Genomic DNA, 21,195 nt, shown 5'->3' with positions numbered 1-21,195 from the left:
CAATATGCTAAAATTGGGATGCCGAAACTCTTGTAACGCTTTTTACCACCTTTAGCTCACATATAATGCTTCGTAATATACAAAACTTACAAAAGAGTAACGGATGTATCACCTCGTAACACTTGTACCTTTTAAAAAATGTAACACATGTAACGTTTTGTAACATCTGAAATTTACAAAAAAAAGTTACACATGTTAATATTTGTAAAGCACAAAATAGTGACACATGCTTCATAACGCCTAAAACTTACTTAAAGTAACGTATGTGCCTCCAACTTACAAAAAAGTAACGCATGCAACACTTCGTAACCCCTGTAATTCACTAAAAAATAATGCACGTAGCAATTCCCAAGTAGCAAACATTGTTCTAGTACTGAATTTAATAACTCTTCTCGCAACGATTATGCGATTGAAAAAGCGCACTTTTCTTGAGTGATGTGCAACAAGTTTCTTGTTTCATATGTTTCACAACAGTAACATTTACTTAGTGGAAACCGGAATCAAAACTGCTCAAATGATCTTGTCGTACAGTCAGTTAAAAACCGGATGTGGAACTTAATCCATTCAGGTTTTTGAGTTGGTTTCACAAGCAGTAATATAAATGAATTTTACATCCCTTACAAAAACGTGTTGAATCAATTGTCTAACATATCTAACAAAAATAACCGATATGAAGCAATTGTGAAACATGCCAATTATAACAAGTTTTAATTGCTACTTGGGTTACAACTCACAAAAACGCATGTAACGAGAAAAACTTATACATAGTAACACATGTCTCATTTCGCCGGTAACTCACAAAATGAAACGCTTCGTAACACCTTCCACTTACTCAAGGTAACGTTTCATAATGCCTAAAACTTACTAAAAAGTAACGCATCTAACGTTTTTAACGCTTCGTATTATCTATAATTCATAAAAAGTAATGCATGTAACCCTTCGTAAAGCCTATATCTTACAAAAAGGAAACGCATGTAACGCTTCGTAACACTCAAAACTTATAAAAAGTAACGTAATGCTTGTAATTTACAAATGAGTAACTCACAAAAAAGGAACGTTTGTAATGCTTCGTAACGCTTATAACTTACACACCTATAACTCACAAAAAACTAACGCATTTAACGCTTCGTAACGCCTATAACTTACTGAACAGTAACGTTTGTAACGCTTCGTAATGTCTATAACTTACAAAAAAGTAACGCATGTAACGCTTCGTAACACTTATAACTTACTAAAAAGTAACGCATGTAACGCTTCGTGCGAAAAAGTAACGCATGTAACGCTTCGTAATGCCTAAATTTTACAAAAAAGTGATGCATTTAACGATTCGTAACACCTATAACTTACAAAAAAGTAACGCATTTAACCCTTCGCCTATAATATACTAAACAATAACGTTTGTAACGTTTCGTAACGCTTATAACTTACAATCAAGTAACGCCTATAACTTTCTTAGGATTAGCGCTTCGTAACGTTTATAACTTACTAAAAAGTAACGCATGTAACGCTTCATAATGCATATAACTTACAAAAAAACTACAAGGATCAGCCACATGGGGTTGTTCGAGCCATTGATGTGGAACAAGGCAACCAAAATTTCTAATGATCTACAATCAAAAAGTTGAATCAATCCGAACCAACACCGAACATCATTTGTCTTGATTTGCATTTGTTTTATAACCGACCATTATCCCAAATGCATGCAATTATATCTTTGTACATACTTGCGATTTCGATAATTAAGCTTCTCTTCGCCAAGCTTGTGTTCAAGTTTTTTATGCAAGCAGTTTTTTTAGCGTTAAGTTTCTCTACCATTCTGCGATTTCGGTTGATGCGATAAACTATTTCTCATTATCAATCGAGATCATCTAATATAACTTAGAAATTTATCTTAAGCATTCAAAATTTATCCAGGGGGAAGTTGTCAATTTCTCATGGGGAAACGACATAACATGGAATTCCGAGTTTGCATGACACAAGATCAGAGCATGCCAAGGGCTTAGGCCAGTGTGTTTTAGGGCGTTTTAAAGGGCTATTTTCACGCTTCAAATCTTATTTTCTTCAGAAACGGTGACGAATATCAAAAAACCCAACTGACAATCTCTTAGAAAATTAGTTTAGATTATTCTGTGAAAATTTCAGAATGATTCATTGACTTTAGTGGTCGGGAAAGTCTTTTTTCTGAAGGAAGAATTGCATAGCTGAAAACGGCAACATTCAACTTGTTCATTGAATATCTCGCCTTTAAAAGCATGGATCAAAAATCTATCCTGACAATGTCTAGATAATTTAGTTTAGATGCGATTAGTGCATAAAAACATATATGTTGTCGCGATAAAAATTAAGTGAATGTTATTTTTGTAATGGTAAGTCCATTTCTATGGGGACACCATTTTTTCTGCTCTTGTATCCTGGTAACGTAACGAAACATGAGAGAGAAATAAAATCGGCTCAGCAAAGCTGCCAAACAAGCGGTAGCTTTATTGGATTTTATGTGATGTAGTCAAACTTGTAACCGAAAATATCAAAACTTTTTACACATTTACGAGAGAGCATGGAGAGAAATGTAATACGCACAGCGAGCCACACGGTTTTACGCTAACAACTGGCCTCAGCCCTTAAAGCTTCAAATCGTTTTATGGCACGTTTTTGTCTTGCTGTCTAGCACCAACCTACCTCTAGCATGCTACGAGTAGGACTGAAACGCTAGCTTTAATTTCGCTTCTATTTATAGATTCACGTGCTTCCAACAGCTTCGCTTTTGCATCGATTGACCAATCAGAGCGATGCTCTCTCTTTGATTCATCGTTTACTCCTTCAAAACCGTCGTCTATGGTATGGAAATCCGGTATGCCGGAGATTTTTACCAGACAAAATAGGACACTGCTTGCTACTAATCAAAATTTCAATCATATATAAATGAAAATACGTGGGTTGATACATTCAAATCGAAACTTAGAAATATTTCCTATCAAATGATGAAATAATATTAATAATTGATACAAAATAGACTGAGCTGTAAGTGTTTAAAACCTGACCACATTTCTACGTGTAGTTTTTCTTGAGTTTCTGATTTGCACCACCATATAGAAAATAAAGATGTGTTTAACATCAAAAGTAACGCATGTAACGCTTCGTAACATCTATAACTTCCTTAAAACTCGTTTACCGCAAGAATCTAACCCTTATAACGTTTCTAACATTCATAAATTCCACAAAATATCCTATATGATACGTAATCCTCAATTTAAGAGAATTGCAACGCTCTCTAACTTCTTTAACTCAACGTAGCTCAACATACGGTCACTGGATTCGTCTTTGAATAATTTAATCCGAGTCTTATTAAAGTTTCCTGAATGTAGGAACAAAAATAACATCGTTGACCACAAATCCTCTGCTGGAGCACGAGGACTCAGAATTGCGAAGAGTTCCGCTTGAAACACAGTACAGTATCTTGTCATCAGGGCCAGTGGAAGAGGTCGTGCACTGTCAGATCATATGTCAAGTTCTTTTTTACCAGGGACTCTTCCAAGTTGTGTTTCATCACATCCAGAGTAGTTCAATTAGCTGAACGATTTCCCCGGATCGGTTGCGAATTAAGAACTGTCTTTGAGAATTGATGTCGCTAGGTTACGTATTTCGTTATTTTAATTTTATCTGTCATTTTTCCAGTCTGCGTTTTCATTGGGCAATGCATCGAAGCTAAACATTGGGTGGGTTACCAAGCCTTTCGTGTCTGCTATTCAACATTGCATTGGAGGGTGTGATAAGAAGAGCGAGGATAGATACGAGTGGCACGATTTTCAGGAAGTCCGTCCAGCTACTTGGTTTCGCTGATGATATTGACATTATAGCAAACAACTTTGAGAAGTTGGAAGATACGTACATCGGACTAAAAGCTGAGACCAAGCGGACCGGACTAGACATCAATGTGTCAAAGACAAAGTACATGAAAGGTAGGGGCTCGAGGGAAGATAATGTCAGCCACCCATTACGAGTTCTGATTTGCGGTGATGAAATCGAAATGGACGACGAGTTCGTATACTTGGGCTCACTACACGGAACGACCGAAATCAGCATTTTCGCGAAAAATTTAGTTGATTTGCTGATTTTAGTTAGTTATTTTTTGAGACAACTAAAAAAATCTTACTTTTGCTGATTTAGATTTTTTATTCTCATTCCCTTAATAATAATAAAATATTTGTTGAAATGACTATTTTTTTTAGTTGAATTCACAAATTAAACGTACTGTCATTTCTTAGCTAAGGCACACTTCATATCCAGTCAACTAATTTTTTAGTTGAATTAAAGAAATATAATGTTGTTTTCAACCAATATGAATGGTTGAATTGGCTTCTGCAATCTGCAGCTATATGGCGCCCTGTCACCGAAACGGTAACACCTTAATGACTACTAGCCACTAGATGGCACACTACTGCCGAAAAAAATTCAGACGCGGTTGTCTTTTCTATATTGGCAGGTATAAATACGATGTTGTGTTGGAGAAAAAGACATAAACGAAACGTAAACATCTTTTTGAATTTTTTTTCTTCTAAATCACTGTTTCTTCATTCTCACTGAAAACTTTGAGCACTCGGAAAACAAAAACCGAATACAAATAGTACACCGGACGGCGCAGCTCGGAAGGTTTGAAGATACAAAAAACCTTCATCACAATTAGAGTGAAACATTCGAAATTCACATCACTGTTCCGCGTAAAAACATTATTACGCACAATCGCTTCAAGTGCGCACAAATTCTGAATAAATACACTTTCCACTAACAGTTTACGTAACACATGCGAAAAACATCTAAACAATTTGCGAGCAGTTTCAACAAGACTGTCCCTTTTAGCTTTTTAATGGATTGTTTTGCTTTGACACTGCTGTCCTTCAGTAATGACGGTGATAGATAAATAGAATCAAAGTTTCTGATTTTAATAACGAAATTAGTTGTCAATGAGAATTTCGTGTTGGATTGAAATATTGCTGGTTTGTGTCCAGAATATTCGCCAACTAAACACATTCTCTAAAAATAAGAGTTTTTTTCAGCACAGTAAATTCTACATTTTAACTAATTTTATAGTTATTTTGGAAATTTTGTTGTTAGAATCAACTAATTCAAAAACAGTAATACGAATTAGGCGCAGAGCTAATTTCGGTCGTTCCGTGTAGTGATCCAAGTTTGAATTAAAGACCTGGATCATTGACCAGTATTTTGCCCTAGGTCTGGATTCTGGACCTAAGCTCTCTAGGATTACTCAATTCTAAACTTGAACTTGAATTATTGACAGAGATTCTAAATCTAGATCGGGATTCTTAACCCCAGGACCCTGAACTAGATTTCTGGATCTAAATACTGAATCTGGACATGGATTTTAAACCAGAATTCTGATAGAGATTCTGAATCTGAAGCATAAATCTGAGCATGGGTTTGGATTCTAGACCTGAACCTCGTCTAAGTCTGGAGCAGGATGCTAAACCTGGATTCAGGATTCCAATCAAGATTTTTTACTCTGATAATTTGACAGAGATGCTGGAAATGCACTAGAATCGTGAACCTGGAACCTGGTTTTGGATTCTGAGCCTGAACCTGGATTCAGAAAATTAACTCTGGACTTGGATTCTGGCCAAAATTTTGAAGCATGATTAAGGACTTGAATTCGAGATTTGAGTTTTGGATCCAAATTCTGGATAGAGATTCTGACCTTGGCTCTGTATTCTGAACTAGATCCAGAATTCTCTTTTTGGATTCTGGACCTGGATTTCGGGCCAAGATCTAAATTCAAGACCTGGATTCCGGATTATAATTTGAATTCAGAACCTGGTCTTTTTTATTATGGATCTTTTAACTAACTCGTCATTCGGGTACGTAGAACCTGGACCTGAATTGAGTAACTTGACCTAACCTTTGAATTCTGAGCCTAAATTAGGTACTTCGATTTTGAACCTGGATTCTGGAACGGGATGCAGTATTCTTGCAGAGATTTTTCACCTGCATCTGAATTCTGGAAATTAATTCTCAACCTGGACTGAAACTTGACTTTTCCTCTGAATTCTGGACCTAGTTTCAGAACCTGGATCTGGATTCTTGAGCGAAAATCGGGATCCGAATTCTGGGCCTGAATTTTTATCCTTGGTTCTAGTACTGCACCTAAACCTAGACTCTGACAGAAATATTGAATCTGAACCGTGAATTTCGGATTCTGGACGTGAATTCCGAACCTAAATATGGATTCTGGACCTCAATTTTTGATTTGAAACTAAATCTGAATTCTGGACCTGAGCTCAGGATTCTGAACAAGATTTTGGACTCGCAGTCTGAAAACTCAACAGAGTTCCGAATTCCGATGCATACTCCTGAATCGTGAATGGTCCTGCATTTTTTTCTGTATTTTGTATGGATTGAATTTGGAATATAGACATGATTTGAATTTTTGATGAAATATTTAAACTGATATATTTCCCACATGTTTATATAAACTTGTCATGAGTACATTTTTCTCAGGGCCATTCTCAGAAAGGTTTTTTATGTAGCGAATTGTAACTTCGTAGCTTCCAATTCTTAGCTACTTAGACTGTCTTCTTCTTGATATAGTTTGATGACCGTTTAAATCACAATTGTATGTGGCAAATAATTAGTAACACTGGAAAATCTATCAATGATCGTGAGTTCATGAGACGACAGACGAATATCCAGTAATTTTCGAAGAAAATCAATCAGCTAGTATATCCGAACAGATTATATATTTGTGTGGTATTTAAAACAAAAAAAAAATTATAAAAATAAAAAAATACATTTATTACATAAATTTGCTCTGTGACTTGATAAACTCTATTTAACATTACTCTTATGACTGAACACAAAAGTAGTTCTACAGCTGCGATAACTTGTGAACTAGATAGCATATTTTCTAACCTAATCGAAAAACAAACGAACTATGAATATCGGCCCTATCGAGAGTAGGTTGCGTCTTATTTTCTCAGGGCAGGCAATGGAGTGCTGCTCTCGGTAACTGGGATCCATTTCTAAATGATTAAATTTATAAATCCGGAACCACGCAACCATCACCCTAGAACGTGAGGCAAAGTTCCTGGAAGGGTAACAGAAGTGCAAGCCAAGATTAGCCAAAACAACTGCTACCGCTTAACCAGATTGACCCCGATCGACGTTGTTTCGGAATTAACAGGTTGCGTGTGGATTGTTTTTCTAGAGTCATTCTACTTTTGTCAATTTTGAGGTTGTCTGAACATGTTTTTTTTTCTCCGTCATGTGAGGCGGCTTAGTCGTGACAGTTGACTTTCTTCAACTCTTCCAGTTCCTCTTCCGAGTTCACAGAGTCCTGTTCGTCATCCGAACCATGCAGGGATGGTGCTGGAGTGGTGTGCCCTGGAAAAGAAAAAACAACCCCTTTTACTACAGTCAACTTTGGTTGAGTTAATGAAACATACTAGAAGAACTGGGGCTCGGAGGAGCGCTGATTGGGCGCGGATAGTTGAAGTCAGCAGCTCTCTTGAGGTAGCTTTCCGATTCATCTACGTAATTTGGATAAACCGTTTGCAGTGCTTTAATTCTGGCTTGTCGATAATACTGAAACGAAGAAGATGGAATCAACTTCAATTAATGAATCTTCTAATAATAGCAGACAGCATACAATTCCTAAATTTCTCCAGTCCAGTAGATCGCTCAAACGTTCGGTACGATTTCGCTGAATGATTCTTTGACGACGATTCAGTTTACTAAAATCGTACATATACTGAGACAATTGTTGAACACTTTCCTCTAAACTGACGTGGCGTCGGTCAACGATGTAGATACCGTAAGACTTGGGATCTGCGATGTGTTCATGCATAAAACAACCGAAGCCGGACAAATTAGTAGTTATGCTCGGGATGCCCATCACCGTGCACTCCGCCGGTGTGTAACCCCATGGTTCGTAGTACGACGGGAACACACCTAGATGGCAGCCGCGAACAAACTCTTCATAGTCCAAACCGAACAATGGATTGGTTTGGTTTAGAAATTCTGGATGGAAAACAACTTTGACCCGATCGTATTTCGTATTGAACAACTGACAACGCCGGACCGACTCCAGAACCGGATCATTCCAATCATCTACAACGTTGTGAGTGGTCACTGGTGGATTGGAGTCACGGTTCAGTGAGTACAAACAACGCTTGATTTTGACGATATCTTCCTTGGTCAGCAGATCGTTACCATCGGGAAGATGGCCCCTCATGCAAGCTTCAAACATCCGTTTTCCTACCTGCTGCTGAACATTATTGATCGTGTCCCGCAGTTGTTTGCAAACTGCATGTCCACGCAATGACTCCACGTTAAAATTGTTCGTCTTAGTAGGGAAAATCAAAAATGCGACTACGGTTACATCCGGTAAATTGGACTTCAGTAGATGGTTAAGCCGAGCCAACGCTTCAATGAAGATGTCTGCTCCCTTGTTAGTAAATTCGTACCGTCCGGCGATAAACATGTACAATGTTTTCTCCAGGTCAAAATTAAAGTGACCATAGAAGTGTCCCCGCGTAAATTCGTTTATTTTCTCCTTGGCCAATGCGTGAAGGTTCTGAAACTCGTGAATAGCGGAGAACTTCTTCACATTCAACCCGTTCGGTGTGATGATATCCGGTTTACGTTTGAGCAAATGTTCCGCCTCGTAGCCAGTGATTTCGGAAACCGTGGTGAATATGTGGGACAAATGAGTTGCGGCCCGTTCGATACAGTACCGGTGATAGATTTGTCGTTTGCCGGCTTCTTCGTCAACAGGAAACTTGGAAAGATTATTGTAAAAGTCAGTGTTGCCGGCACACAGATATCGACCCAGCAGGGTGGCATGCGTGGTGAATACGGTCGCTACGTCCACGTGGCGCGTTCGAAGTGCTATCAGACCCACTCCCGCCTGCCATTCGTGGAAGTGAGTAACGATGCGTGGTGGTCCGTACTCGTTGTCATGGGAATATTTTTCGGCGCAATTTTTGAACTAAAATTAAACATTAAAAATAATAATTAATTGTATTTAAATTTTACATCATACGATACCTCAGCTATGAAAGTAGCAATGGTGTAACCCAGAATGATAGCGTCATTACACTCAATGTCCAGATGAGGTACTCCTACGTTGGATGATTCCCAGAGTTCATGCTTGTAGGAATCCAGTTTCCAGGCGGCCGATCCGATATCGAACAAAATGATCTGTGGATTACCGTCCACCAACCAACGGCCGCAGTGCACCTTGAATCCTTGGTTGCGCATTGCATGTACCGCTCCATACAACGGACCATTGTTCGGAAATTCACAAGCCTCCACTTCAGTTCGGGCGGATGCATCGTTATACGGACCAATCAGACAGTATTGGTCTCCTAGCTCTTCCGTGGAAACGAAAGCCTTCGATCGGATGACGGTATAGATTCCACCGACTGAAACAGAGAGTCAAGTCAATACTCAATTCAATTCAGTTATATCACCAATCCGATCAAACCTTTGTTGGCTACTTCCCATGCGATCTCGAAAGTCCAACGGTTCTCAGTGTTTGCGGAATGTCCACGATCCAGAAATGCCAGGAGATCCGAGCTGGATTCCACTCGCGAATAGCGCCTACTCATGCTGAAGGAAATAAAATAAAAAAAAAAACAATGTTAAAACTATCGGTTAGAGAAGGTCATGTTAAGGATGTGCATGTTGCAGCGGATGCTGCATGGGAAGCGAGGAAAAACGAATCGCGGCGCTACAAAATGCGCTATTTTTAGGAACGAACGACGCCGTAGAAGCATTTTCACGAGTAGCACGCGTATGAATTGTAGCACATTTCAGGTGCCGACTAAAACAGCTATCAGTGAGAAAATTCAAAACATCTTTTGGAATAAACTTGTAAATTCAGTAATCATCTATAGGTTTGTTACAATAAACCGGTTTGTACTTAACACACATTGTATTTTACGTTTCGTGTATATATTGAACTGCTGAATGTCATGGCAGTTCTACATGAGCTACTGCGCATTGATTATACGAAGACGAAATGAAAAATCAATAATGTAAGTCCAGTTTCATAGAGTGAGCCCCATTTGAATAGCTTAAATGTGAGAATAATCTAGTGAGCTTAAACTTTCATTAAATTAGCATCTTAAACAATGGCGAAAGGATTTTACTACTCAGATGAGACTTAAGGTAAAATGTTATAACATGCCACCCTTAAGAAAACATTGAAATTCTAAACTTCTAAATGTATTAATATATTTTCATCCAGAATGTGGGTATTTCATTGCAATATGACTGAGACTCATAATTTTTAATGATTCTGGTAGAAGTGATGGAAATTGATTGATATAAACACATTTTCCAAAATGACTATATTCACAGTTTTTTTCGTTTGCCTTAGACGTAATGCCGCAACAGTCGTATAATATGCCTCACAACAAATCAGTGGTATGCCGCACATCAAGATACATTATGCCCCTTGAAATGTCGAAATAGAAAAAAAAAAAGCAGGAAAACAAATATTATTTTCATCAGAAATTGTTTTCGTAATCAACTATTTGTATATACTACTGCGCATTCCACAAGTGTCACGGGAGAAGGATATTTGTTAGTATAAATTTCAGTAATGGTAGTATTCGCGTGCGACCTAGTATGTTCTGGTTTCAAGATGCTCGGATGCACCACTAAACTCACTGGCTTTCCGAGTGAAAGTTTCAACAATATCCGATACTGAAGTCCCGAGGAGTCTTGATTCACTTGGAAACTTCAGAAAATTTGAAGTACTATCACGTAACGAATAAAAACTTCCTTATTTTCACTAAATGAACCTGCAACAAAATAAACGAGTGAGTAGGATTTAGACAAAATAGTTGATTCGTTTTAGTGACATATTCTAAAAAAAAATTAAAATAATTTTAAATCACCAAACAAAAGTCAACAGATTTCACGCGCGACTTGATTTCTTATTATTTCCGCTTTATTATTTTAATTATTCATTAAATTTATTAATTGGTAATATTGGTTGATCTTAGCAGCTGGCCACCGAGAGAAAATTATTAATTTATCAATCAAACATTTACTATTTTACTATTTATTCAATACACCGATATATGTTATCTCTGTTATTAGCTTTGTAATATTAACGAATTTGCGCAATAGTTGATTTTTTTCATTCAATTTATAATCTTGAAAGCCAAGCAATAATGTTGAAAATATCTAATAACTGAAAGGAAAAAGAAACTCCTGCAATTGTCACCTTTTACGACATGGAAGCAGGAATCTAGTGGATCTATTCTTGGCTCATTTTTTTCCGCCGGATTCCACACGGCATCTAGGCTGGTACTGTCCGGAGAAAGATAATAGGTACTATCAATCTCCTAGTGATATATTAGCCATTAGTTAAAAATAAGTTGTCGTTACTTTGCAGTGTCATACCGAAACTTACTTATCTTCCCTAACATGAAAATAATTTGTTTGAAGTTGAAATCTTCAAACATTAAATTAATCCTAAATAATTTTCTAAAGGGCGATATTTTTGCTGGTATCTTTTCGGCAACCCTGTTTGTGACAGGTCACGCGTAAATCGTGTCTTGTGTCATTGTCAAACTTGTTCAGTTTGGTCTATAATTTAATCATAAATCGTCGTTTGGTCTATAATTTAATCATGAATGGACACTGGCAAAGTTGGAGGAAGAGACACTTTTTTAAAGAAAAATTGTGTTCAGTGACGAAGCTTATTTCTGGTTAAATGGATACGGCAACAAGCAAATTTGCCGCATCTGGAGTGCAGACCCACCAGAAGCATTGCAAGAGCTAACAATGTAACCCAAAAAAGTCACTGTTTGGTGTGGATTATCGACCGGTGGTATTATTTGTGAAATACCGGCCGAAATGCTGGAGAGAGTTGGACCTTGCACACGAGCCATGTGAAGCGGTGCCGCGGCCAACATTTTCGTGAAATCATCTTCAAACATTAAATTATATTAATCGTTCTATCGATTCCAAACTCAATCCCTATACCTCTTAAAAAAACACTCTTTACAGTCTATTACATAAGTGCGTGGTCACTGTAGTGAGAAAATGAAAAGACTCAACATGAAAATACTTTTGAATATTGTTTTATTAGCTAAAAAAACTTGCATGCAAATACGAGGTCTGTTCAAAAAGTTCCCGGAATTTTTTAATTGCGCGCGTCTGGAGAGTCCGGTGGTCAAAATTTTTTTTTATTGTGTTGGTACATATGTCCCTAATGTATGGTGAAATTTTCAGCTGTGTTCATTGTTTACATTCTGTCTTGTAGCGGCTGATGTAGACGTGTTTTTTTTTGAGCTCGGCGATTTTTGTTAGTTTAAACAATGGAAGAATTGAAGAATTTGTATTAAATTTTGCGTGAAAAATGAGATAAAATGTAACCAAGTGTGCGAAATGTTACAGAGAGCCTACGGTGAGTCTGCTATGAAAAAAAACAAGTGTTTACGAGTGGTATAAGCGTTTCCAAGATGGCCGTTAAGACGTTGAAGACGACGAACGCTTCGGTCGACCCAGCACGTCAATAATCGATGAAAATGTGGGAAAAGTGGAAAAAATGATTATGGATGATCGCCGAATCACTATTAGAGAAGTTGCTGATGAAGTTGGCATATCAGTTGGCTCATGCCATCATATTTTTTCAAATGTTTTGGGCATGAAACGAGTGGCAGCAAAATTCGTTCCAAAACTGCTGAATTTTGATCAAAAAAACAAACGCATTACCATCGCTCAGGAGCTGTTAAACGACGATCCAAATTTACTTGAAAGGGTCATAACTGGTGATGAAACATGGGTGTACGGTTATGATGTCGAAACAAAAGCACAATCGTCCACGTGGAAGCACCCAACGTCACCAAGACAAAAATCGCCGAGCTAAAAAAAACACGTCTACACCAGCCGCTACAAGACAGAATGTAAACAATGAATACAGCTGAAAATTTTACCATACATTAGGGACATATGTACCAACACCATAAAAAAAAAATTTTGACCACCGGACTCTCAAAACGCGCGCAATTAAAAAATTCCGGGAATTTTTTTAACAGACCTCGTACATTAATAACAAGTCCAATCCCCTTCAACGTTAATAATGGCTTGACACCTTCGAGGCATACTTTGAGGTAGACTTTGCGCGTATTCTTCTGAAAACGACCTCCAAATTTGTGAATTCGACGAACAAGCGGTTTCAAATTGTGTGGTCGGTTTTTCCCAAGCTTCGTCTTTATTTGAGCTCAAACGTTCTCAATTGGTTTGGCATTGAGCGACTGAGAGGGCCAATCCAAGGTCATGACGCCATGCTCGGTCATGCTCTTTTTCCCATTCAAGACGTTTTCGCACATGTTTTTCACTCAACATCGGATTTTTCAAAGTACTTCGATTTGGAAAGTCGTCGTCATTTTTCACCTTTTTAAAACGATTCACCCACTTACTCACAAACTGTTTCGACTTTTTCATGTATTTCGCCGCGGCAGCATGGGTCATTTTGGGACCTTTCGGGTGCGAGCACAAAAAACTGCTTTGAAGCGTAGGTGTAGTAGCGAATGCGGTACTCATTTTAGAAAAATGATGAAATCTAATTGTAAACAATAGCCAGCTGTAGAGGACACTACTGCCTCTGTGTTGAAAAAAAAATATCACACCATTCCACTTTACCGATCGCGAGTAATTGTGACTACGCTTTTATGTAACAGACTGTAAATACAGTTAAAGAGTAGCATAGTAATTTGAATTACGAACATGATCCAATGCACAAGTTCTTCAACGATTTTTGAACTGTCGACCGAAACTCAATTTTAATTATGGTGTTTTTTATGCCCCTTCAATCAAAATCTTTTTATGAAGTAATCAACAATAAACTATGAAATTACCCTTCGTTCCAAATACTAAAAAGTATTTCATGCTCACCAAATTCTTATAATTTATTATTTTGATTTTTTCGTAATGAGAATTATAATATTTTTGGGATCGATGTTGAATTTGTATATTCACACGTCGAATGGAAATGGAGCGTCGAAGTTTAAGTAAATTTACTTGGAAGAACATTTAATATTGTGTCTAAAATTTCATGACACGAAATTCATTGAAATAAAATAAAAAGAATGCTGATAGCGACCGCCGTTACTTGAACCGAGAATCATTGAATCACAAAGTACGTCATCTTATCGACTGAACCACAGAAGCACACATCTACTTGGTTGATAAAAAGTGCATCTAGATTCATACAGTCGCACCTGCAAGATGAATACAAGTTACAGTCTAAACCCTTAAAATTCATTATAATCTAACATAGGTCATTTCAAGTGAAATTTTCCGTCATTTGACAAATTAGGTCTTTATGAATTACATCGTGTGAGGGATTAAGCTACCTGTATAATTGAATTTTTTGTGTGTTCTGTTTTTTATTTTTTGTTTGAATTGTAGAGGTTTTATCTTTAAGATTATTCGCCTCTTCGGGCCAGAAAAATAGATCCCATGTGCGGGGTTGGGAATCGAACCAAGCCGGACTGCATGAAAAGCATCGACTTACCAATAACGCTATACCCGTCCCCCTTTTCGGTGTGTTGAGTTCTTCGTGTTTTTGGTAGTGCATAGCATAACTATTCAGGCACTTATTATTTTTGTCAAAAAGAAAGATCCTGGTTTTATTAATGTTTCATGAAACACGCAAGCGACACCATGATATGCTCACTTTTTTAAGCCATTAAAAAGTTCCTTATGTTAAAATTTCGTTATCATCACGTTGCAAAAATTAAATGCATAAATCTTGTAATATCTATATTTCTACTATATCAATTCACAGTAACGATTTGCACATACGCTTACGTGTTCATAAAGGTTTCCTAACGTCAAATAAACTTGTTTTTAACTAGTAGCTAATAGCATATCTGTGATTAAATATATGAATATATGTTAATTAATACAATATACCAACAAATGTGCTTGGAAATCTAAATAACTTTTCGGTAACGAATTATGTTATGGAGAAGCACTACTATCCCTTCGTGTTAACCAGTGTAACATTCATAACTTGTTCGTGTTATTATTGAAACATAGTCGTATCGGAACTAGATACGAGTAACTAATTTGGAGTAATTTCCATAATACTCATGACAAAATATATTGAAAAGTGTGTTATATTTAGTTAATGGTTTAATGGTTTTATGGTCAGAATTTTTTTAAACCGGTCCTTCAAGCCAGTTTTCGTATTTTCGAGCCCCGACCAAGAAATGTGAATAGGATCGTCCACTTAGGGTCAGTCAAGCCGTGCAGTGGTTTTGTACACTATGGATCGGCTGCGAAGTCTATCGAAACAGAAGTCAAATTCCACGAAAGGCATGCAATACCAATGCTTTGCTTTGCACTTTTCAAAATGGTAATCAAAAATCAGAAAATTTTCTCGATAATCGAGACTCACATTTAAAAATAAACTTTTCAAATCTTTAGTTTTTATATCTAACGTGGATGTGTTGATTGATATCCAAAAGCCTCGGAAATTGTGTTCAAACAGGCCCAAACTGAAGATCGCTTAGATTTTATAGAGATTCAAAATTCATTAATGAGTGTGGAATGTTTTCCAGATTAACACCGATACTAGTTTGTTGAACTCCGATCAAATAAAAAATGTATTTAGAATTTATGACGCTAGAACGCTAGAACTACGAAGAAGAATCTATACAACATTATATGAAGGTTTTAAAAATTGAAAATTGGTGATAAGTCTCAATGACCCAGTACTGGAGGGCCCGAGGTAGCTAACAAAACTACCCGAACTGGAACTCACTTTGATTTGACTAAACATATTTTTACAAATTTATATGTAAAGACGAATATCATGAGCTATTACAAATTTTTTATCGAACCAATAAGTCATATGAAAGACAAAGTAAAAATTGGCAAATCTTCGAAGCTGACCTAAAATCTATTCAACTTTGAAAGCCTTCATAGTTAAATGATAGGAAAGTTTTTCTCGGATGTAAAGACAAAACGTTCGAAAGTAGCTGTCAAATGACTCCGAAATTTGAATCACATCGATTTCTTAGAGATGACTGAACCGATATTTACACACTTTGAATTTAAATCAAAGTTCTTATGAACATTACAATTGCTATTAAGGGGCAATTTACAATCTTATGAAATCAGCCATTGTTGCAAACGAAAAAGCAGTTTTATTTGCTGTTGTTTTTTTTCTTGAAGATTTATCGAGCAGTAGCGAAGAAAACTGCTTTTGCGTTTGCAACAATGGCTGTTTTACTAATTGCAGGAAGAACATTAACATTTAACCGGACCCGACCTCCGATTCCGGAATTGCAGAGTGATGAGGGTTCAAATTTGACAACTTTCATTGAAAAAGATACGAAATCTTCCGAAGTAACCAAACTTTTCTCTTCCATTCTTCTGGTCTTGTTAGAGATGATAGCCAAAGAAACTCACCTAGAATGGTTTTTGGTTCAATATAGTTCAAACTTAGAAGGCTCTCGGGCAATTTCGTTGTTTGGTTGACAATATCGATTATTAGATATTTTGGTTTCCTTGTTCTGTTCCAGGGGCTGATCCCTTTGGTTTTTTCGTTGGAGTGGGACATATTTATAAGGAAGATAGCAGTATTTCTGACTTAAAACGCTAGAAGTCAGAATTTTAATTTTTTTCGCCTATTTTAATCCACCTAATGGTATAGTGATGTCTTTCTCATATCAATCATACTATCATATTTAGTACTGTAGAATTCTTCAAAATAGTTTTTTTCGATTCTTGAAAGAATAACAAATCGGTTTGTTTGACCATAAAAATTATCAATTGGAGAAGATTTGAGGTCGATTTAGAAATTGTTTTACCCCTTTTTTCGCCCTTTTCAGTGATGGTATAAAATTTTTAACACATTTTATCCTTTATTTCCGGATCCGGAAGTTGGATCCAGGTGAAATTTAGAAATTCCTCATGAGACCGCAGGACCTTTCTTTTGAACCTAAGTTTGTGAAAATCGGTCGCACCATTTATGAGAAAAGTTAAAAAACATATTTTCATTTTTTTTGCACATTTTACCCCATAATTCCGGAACCAGAAGTCGGATCCAAATAATATTCATTTGAATCTAAGTTTGTGAAAATCAGTTCTGCCATCTCCGAGAAAAGTCAGTGTAAAAATACGTTACATACCCACATATGCACATACACACACAGACAGACATTTTGCGTACTCGACGAACTGAGTCGAATGGTATATGACTCTCGGCCTTCCGGGCCTCGGTTCAAAAGTCGGTTTCCACAGTGATTGCATAACCTTTCTATATGAGAAATTCAGAAAATTATATTCACATTGATTTAAACTGCTTACAGTAATAATTGCTGGATGAGCATAACTTCCTACACCCATATACCATTCGAATCAGCTCGTCGAGACCAGAAAATGTGTGTTTGACAAATAAGTGAGAGAAATCAATAAAAACCTGTTTTCTAATCAGATCCGACTTCCGGCTCAGGAGATACAAGGTGATTGGTGAAAAATGTCAATTTCATATAAATTAATCGGGTTTGCAGATTTTGGTAGTCGATGATTTTCAAAAATTTCGAATCAAATGAAATGATTTACAATCATTTAGGTGAATTTAACTGACTTCGGCTACACCGATTTCCTAATTACGATTCCGAAAGTAACGGGAGTATAGGAGTTCAATCGTTGTCTCAAAGAAGGCCAAAACGAATTTTTATTGACAAAAATTCAAATTAAAAGTCTTATAGTCCTATACCAAATTTGTGAATTTTATCCGATTGTGGAATTACAGGGTAATAAGTTTTTAGAATTCAAACCTTCATAGAAGATGACGAACATAAAAAGTCTTCAAAGTTGGGCTCAAAAGTACTCTAATTTATTCGTCATATCAATTCATGGTTAAAAAAAACCGTTTTGTGTTCTGACGGTCCCTGAGTAACGGTTCTTGCAGTACCATAAATAATGATCAAAAACTCTAAAGTAGAACTCACTTCGACATCTCATGGAATGCTCAATCAATTTTCACGCGTTTAGGTTTAGAGGAATTATTTTATGATTTCATACAATACCAATTCTCTTTTCGATTCGACTTGCAGTTTCAAAATTACAGGGTAATAAGCAGTTCAATGGCTGAAAGTTTGTAAATGTCTGAACAGGTATGGATGCATCATTTGGATTTGGAAGCCTAATAATTATTACAATTAAAAGAAAGAGATGTTTGAGATGATGATGAACGAATACGAATGCCATATTGAATTTAGAGCAAAGTTTGACGTAGATTTTTGTAGAGCCGCACGGAAACACGGAAACGACTCAGACAACAAAAACCACAATAAATTTGAATGAAGAGCATTAACATTCAAACGAAAAGTGACCAAAAAACTACTGACTCACACAAACTGTTCGATAGATGATTCCATTAATTTGCTGGTACTCCAAAACTACGTATTTTGTTTCCGTTTAATGAAAACAATATCAATCAGAAAATGTTTTATTAACATTCTTTTCTAGGCTAGTTTACTAGAACGTTCAACAACGTTTAATGTTTAGCAGAGTTTTTGATGGAAGTCTTTAAAACTTTCTGAAAGTTTAGTGTTCTTTGAATGTTATTATTAATATCATTTATTTTACCCCGGCTTCTTTGAATGTTGCATTTATGACAAAAAATAAACAACTTCGACTTGTCAGTGCATAGCAGTTTCAATTGAACTACTAAGCCTAAGCCAAAACAGTAGCTCAATTTGAAACGCTATGAGAACATAAAAGCACAGACTAACAGACAGGACACTCAAATTAGATTCTTCAATCATTTTAACGGTCTTTTCGAATATTCCTTTATTTGGGACAGTACTCACATGTGTCATGATGGCGCCACGTTACCCTATCAAAAACATCCTGTCAGTCATCTAGACTGTGTTTATTTTTTTCATTTACCAACAGAGTTGCCATTCATACATAATTACCTGTAATGTATTGATTTGTATACGTCCATGCGAATTTCATGCAGGATACAGATTTAATACATATGGCCAAAACTATATACATAATTGTGCCTATTTCTCATCCTCCAACGCAAGACAAAATCGAACCCGTTTTGTTACAATATTTACTTGCTTCTGGTCTGCCGCCACTTAATTTCTGGTGAAAACTACCGACACAATAAAAAATAGTCTAGATGAACAACGTTGAGTCAAATAAATGGTTACCTTCCAACATCGCGAAAAAGTTAAATATATTATCAACGTAATCCAATAATTTATTGTGACGATTCATTTTCAAATATTTTGATGAAATCAGGCATCCCTGCAAGCAGCTGATCGGTGTTGACAAACGAGGGGAAACCAACTAGTAAAAAAACTTTTACATAACACAAGGGGTGTACAGATAGTAAATAGTTCGCGCAGTACAATATAGGTGGAGCTAGTGCATAACGAAAAATTATTTTTTATAAGAATTTACTCATACTGTCATGTCTGTTAGTCTGTGATAAAAGTTTGACCCTACTTGGGCAAAATTTTTAAGTGACTGCGATCAAGTGCAATTTCTTCTGAAAACCCGAACGTCGATGTCACTCAGCAAAATCCGAAGAAAGCCAGTTCATGCTCAAAGAAACCGGCATGAGTTAATTATTTCCTCCATTTTCGTGTTTTATTCCAATCACCACACTCTTAAATCTATTTATATCAAATTTATGACTGCTCTATTTATAATTTGATTCTTTGATGAAGAACATGAGTGCGTCACTCTTTTCATTTTCCTGAGATAGCAGCACTATTCTTCTAACACCATCTGCCTGAAATTTTCCGTGGAAGGTTACCGAATGACCTTCACCTTGAGTTTCGCGATATGGGTCAAAACTTTCCGGTTGATGTGCGTTGACGAAGCATGCGACCGAAGTTGACTGGACTGGCGCGTGCAAGGCGGTGGCGCGCTCAGTTGCAAATAAATAACCGTAATCTAGAATGCATTAAATGTTTGTAAACACTAACGATACTTGCGCCAGTGGATCTTACGTACACGGACTTCTGGTGACAACATCCGTGGACGATGTTTACAAAATGCTTTGCCAGATCAACTTCTTGATCATGTTCGTGATGGCTATTGTTCGATTCCTCTAAGAAGATTATGCAACAGTCCGAGAGCACGAAAGGCACTTTCGAGAAAGGACATTGTGACACAGTGATGTAGGTAATGCGACATGTCTAGCTGGTTTCATCGCGACCGCTTTTGGTTTTCACGATATAATACAGTCGGCATGAGGGAACCGTACCCCCTAAAAGTCGCTATTCCAGTTTATTGAACCTGTTCTATGCAAAATATTGTTTTATTTTTGACAGCACTTCGAGTGTGATAGCGGTTATCATGTTTTACGATTTCATGCATCTTCGATTCAATTCACAACGTAAATGCCCAATTAACTGGTCACAACGGACCAACCACCATATCAGCAGGCAATTGCCAGAGAATTGTCCAAATGTCAAATAAAGGTCAATGGCTAACCTTACTCAAGACGAGGATGGCTCTAAGCTCGTAGTACGGCGAAGATTAACCACTGCTAGGAGTCTAAAAACCGCACCGTCTTCCGTCCGGCCACTCTGGTTTCACTGGAATCCAATTTCAGCGAGATTTGACCTCACAAAATCATCGGATCTCCTCGCACCGAACGACGAATTCCACTTTAAACACCCGCACACCTTAATCTCAGCAATGGGAAACGGATGAAAATTTTTTCGACCGAATGTACACCTCGGGAGCACCACGCCAAACCACGACGAAAGCTTAAGGAACACTGGCCCAGCAGACATCGACGAGAGACAGTCTCATCCGCTGCACCCGTGTAACCTGAAGGAGACTGGTTTTGATTGTATTGTACCGTAATGGTTCGAATGCCGACTACTTCTATTAATAATGTCACACAAAGAGCACACCGATTCAATACCAGTGCCCTTGATTAAACCAAAGAAAGAGAAGAAAATGTGAAACATTCAATCCACGTGATTTACGATAGCCCCTTCAGTGCTACCAACACCGATGTCATCCGACAGGCCGACCCATCCCACAAATATTCACCCATTTCACCGGAGGACAAATGTGTTGTAGGTCGTTCAACGTACTCAGAGTGAATATCAAACTTCTCTCCGGCGCACATACCGGCTTCAGCTTGTTACTCTTATGTTGTATCAAAAGCCG

General features: G+C 37.2%; 1 protein-coding gene across 2 annotated transcripts; it reads right to left on the bottom strand.

Annotated features, from left to right (window-relative positions):
- Window positions 1-6,777: 6,777 nt before the first annotated feature.
- Window positions 6,778-20,791, bottom strand: LOC131428189 (glycogen [starch] synthase). 2 transcript variants are annotated; one of them, XM_058591914.1, is made up of 6 exons: window positions 20,506-20,791; window positions 9,494-9,618; window positions 9,055-9,431; window positions 7,655-8,995; window positions 7,452-7,590; window positions 6,778-7,389 (listed from the first exon to the last, which is right to left on the bottom strand). In XM_058591914.1, the coding sequence occupies exons 2-6, from the start codon at window positions 9,615-9,617 to the stop codon at window positions 7,283-7,285; spliced, it is 2,088 nt and encodes a 695-aa protein (XP_058447897.1). In that variant the 5' UTR covers window position 9,618; window positions 20,506-20,791; the 3' UTR covers window positions 6,778-7,282. The 2 variants fall into 2 exon arrangements, with proteins under 2 accessions (XP_058447897.1, XP_058447898.1); XM_058591915.1 differs by lacking the exon at window positions 20,506-20,791 and adding an exon at window positions 20,023-20,419.
- Window positions 20,792-21,195: the final 404 nt, after the last annotated feature.

This window comes from Malaya genurostris, chromosome 2 (assembly GCF_030247185.1).
Source record: "Malaya genurostris strain Urasoe2022 chromosome 2, Malgen_1.1, whole genome shotgun sequence".
NCBI lineage: Eukaryota > Metazoa > Arthropoda > Insecta > Diptera > Culicidae > Malaya > Malaya genurostris.
This window is presented reverse-complemented; position numbering and strand designations above follow the sequence as displayed.

What these genes read in the sequence shown, in the direction of transcription:
- LOC131428189 (XM_058591914.1), bottom strand. Translation starts at nt 9,617, where the DNA reads ATGAGTAGGCGCTATTCGCGAGTGGAATCCAGCTCGGATCTCCTGGCA. An exon ending in ACTGGAGAAATTTAGGAATT is followed by an intron (nt 7,591 to 7,654) that starts GTATGCTGTCTG and finishes TCTTCGTTTCAG; the next exon opens with TATTATCGACAAGCCAGAAT. An exon ending in TCCGAGCCCCAGTTCTTCTA is followed by an intron (nt 7,390 to 7,451) that starts GTATGTTTCATT and finishes TTTCTTTTCCAG; the next exon opens with GGCACACCACTCCAGCACCA.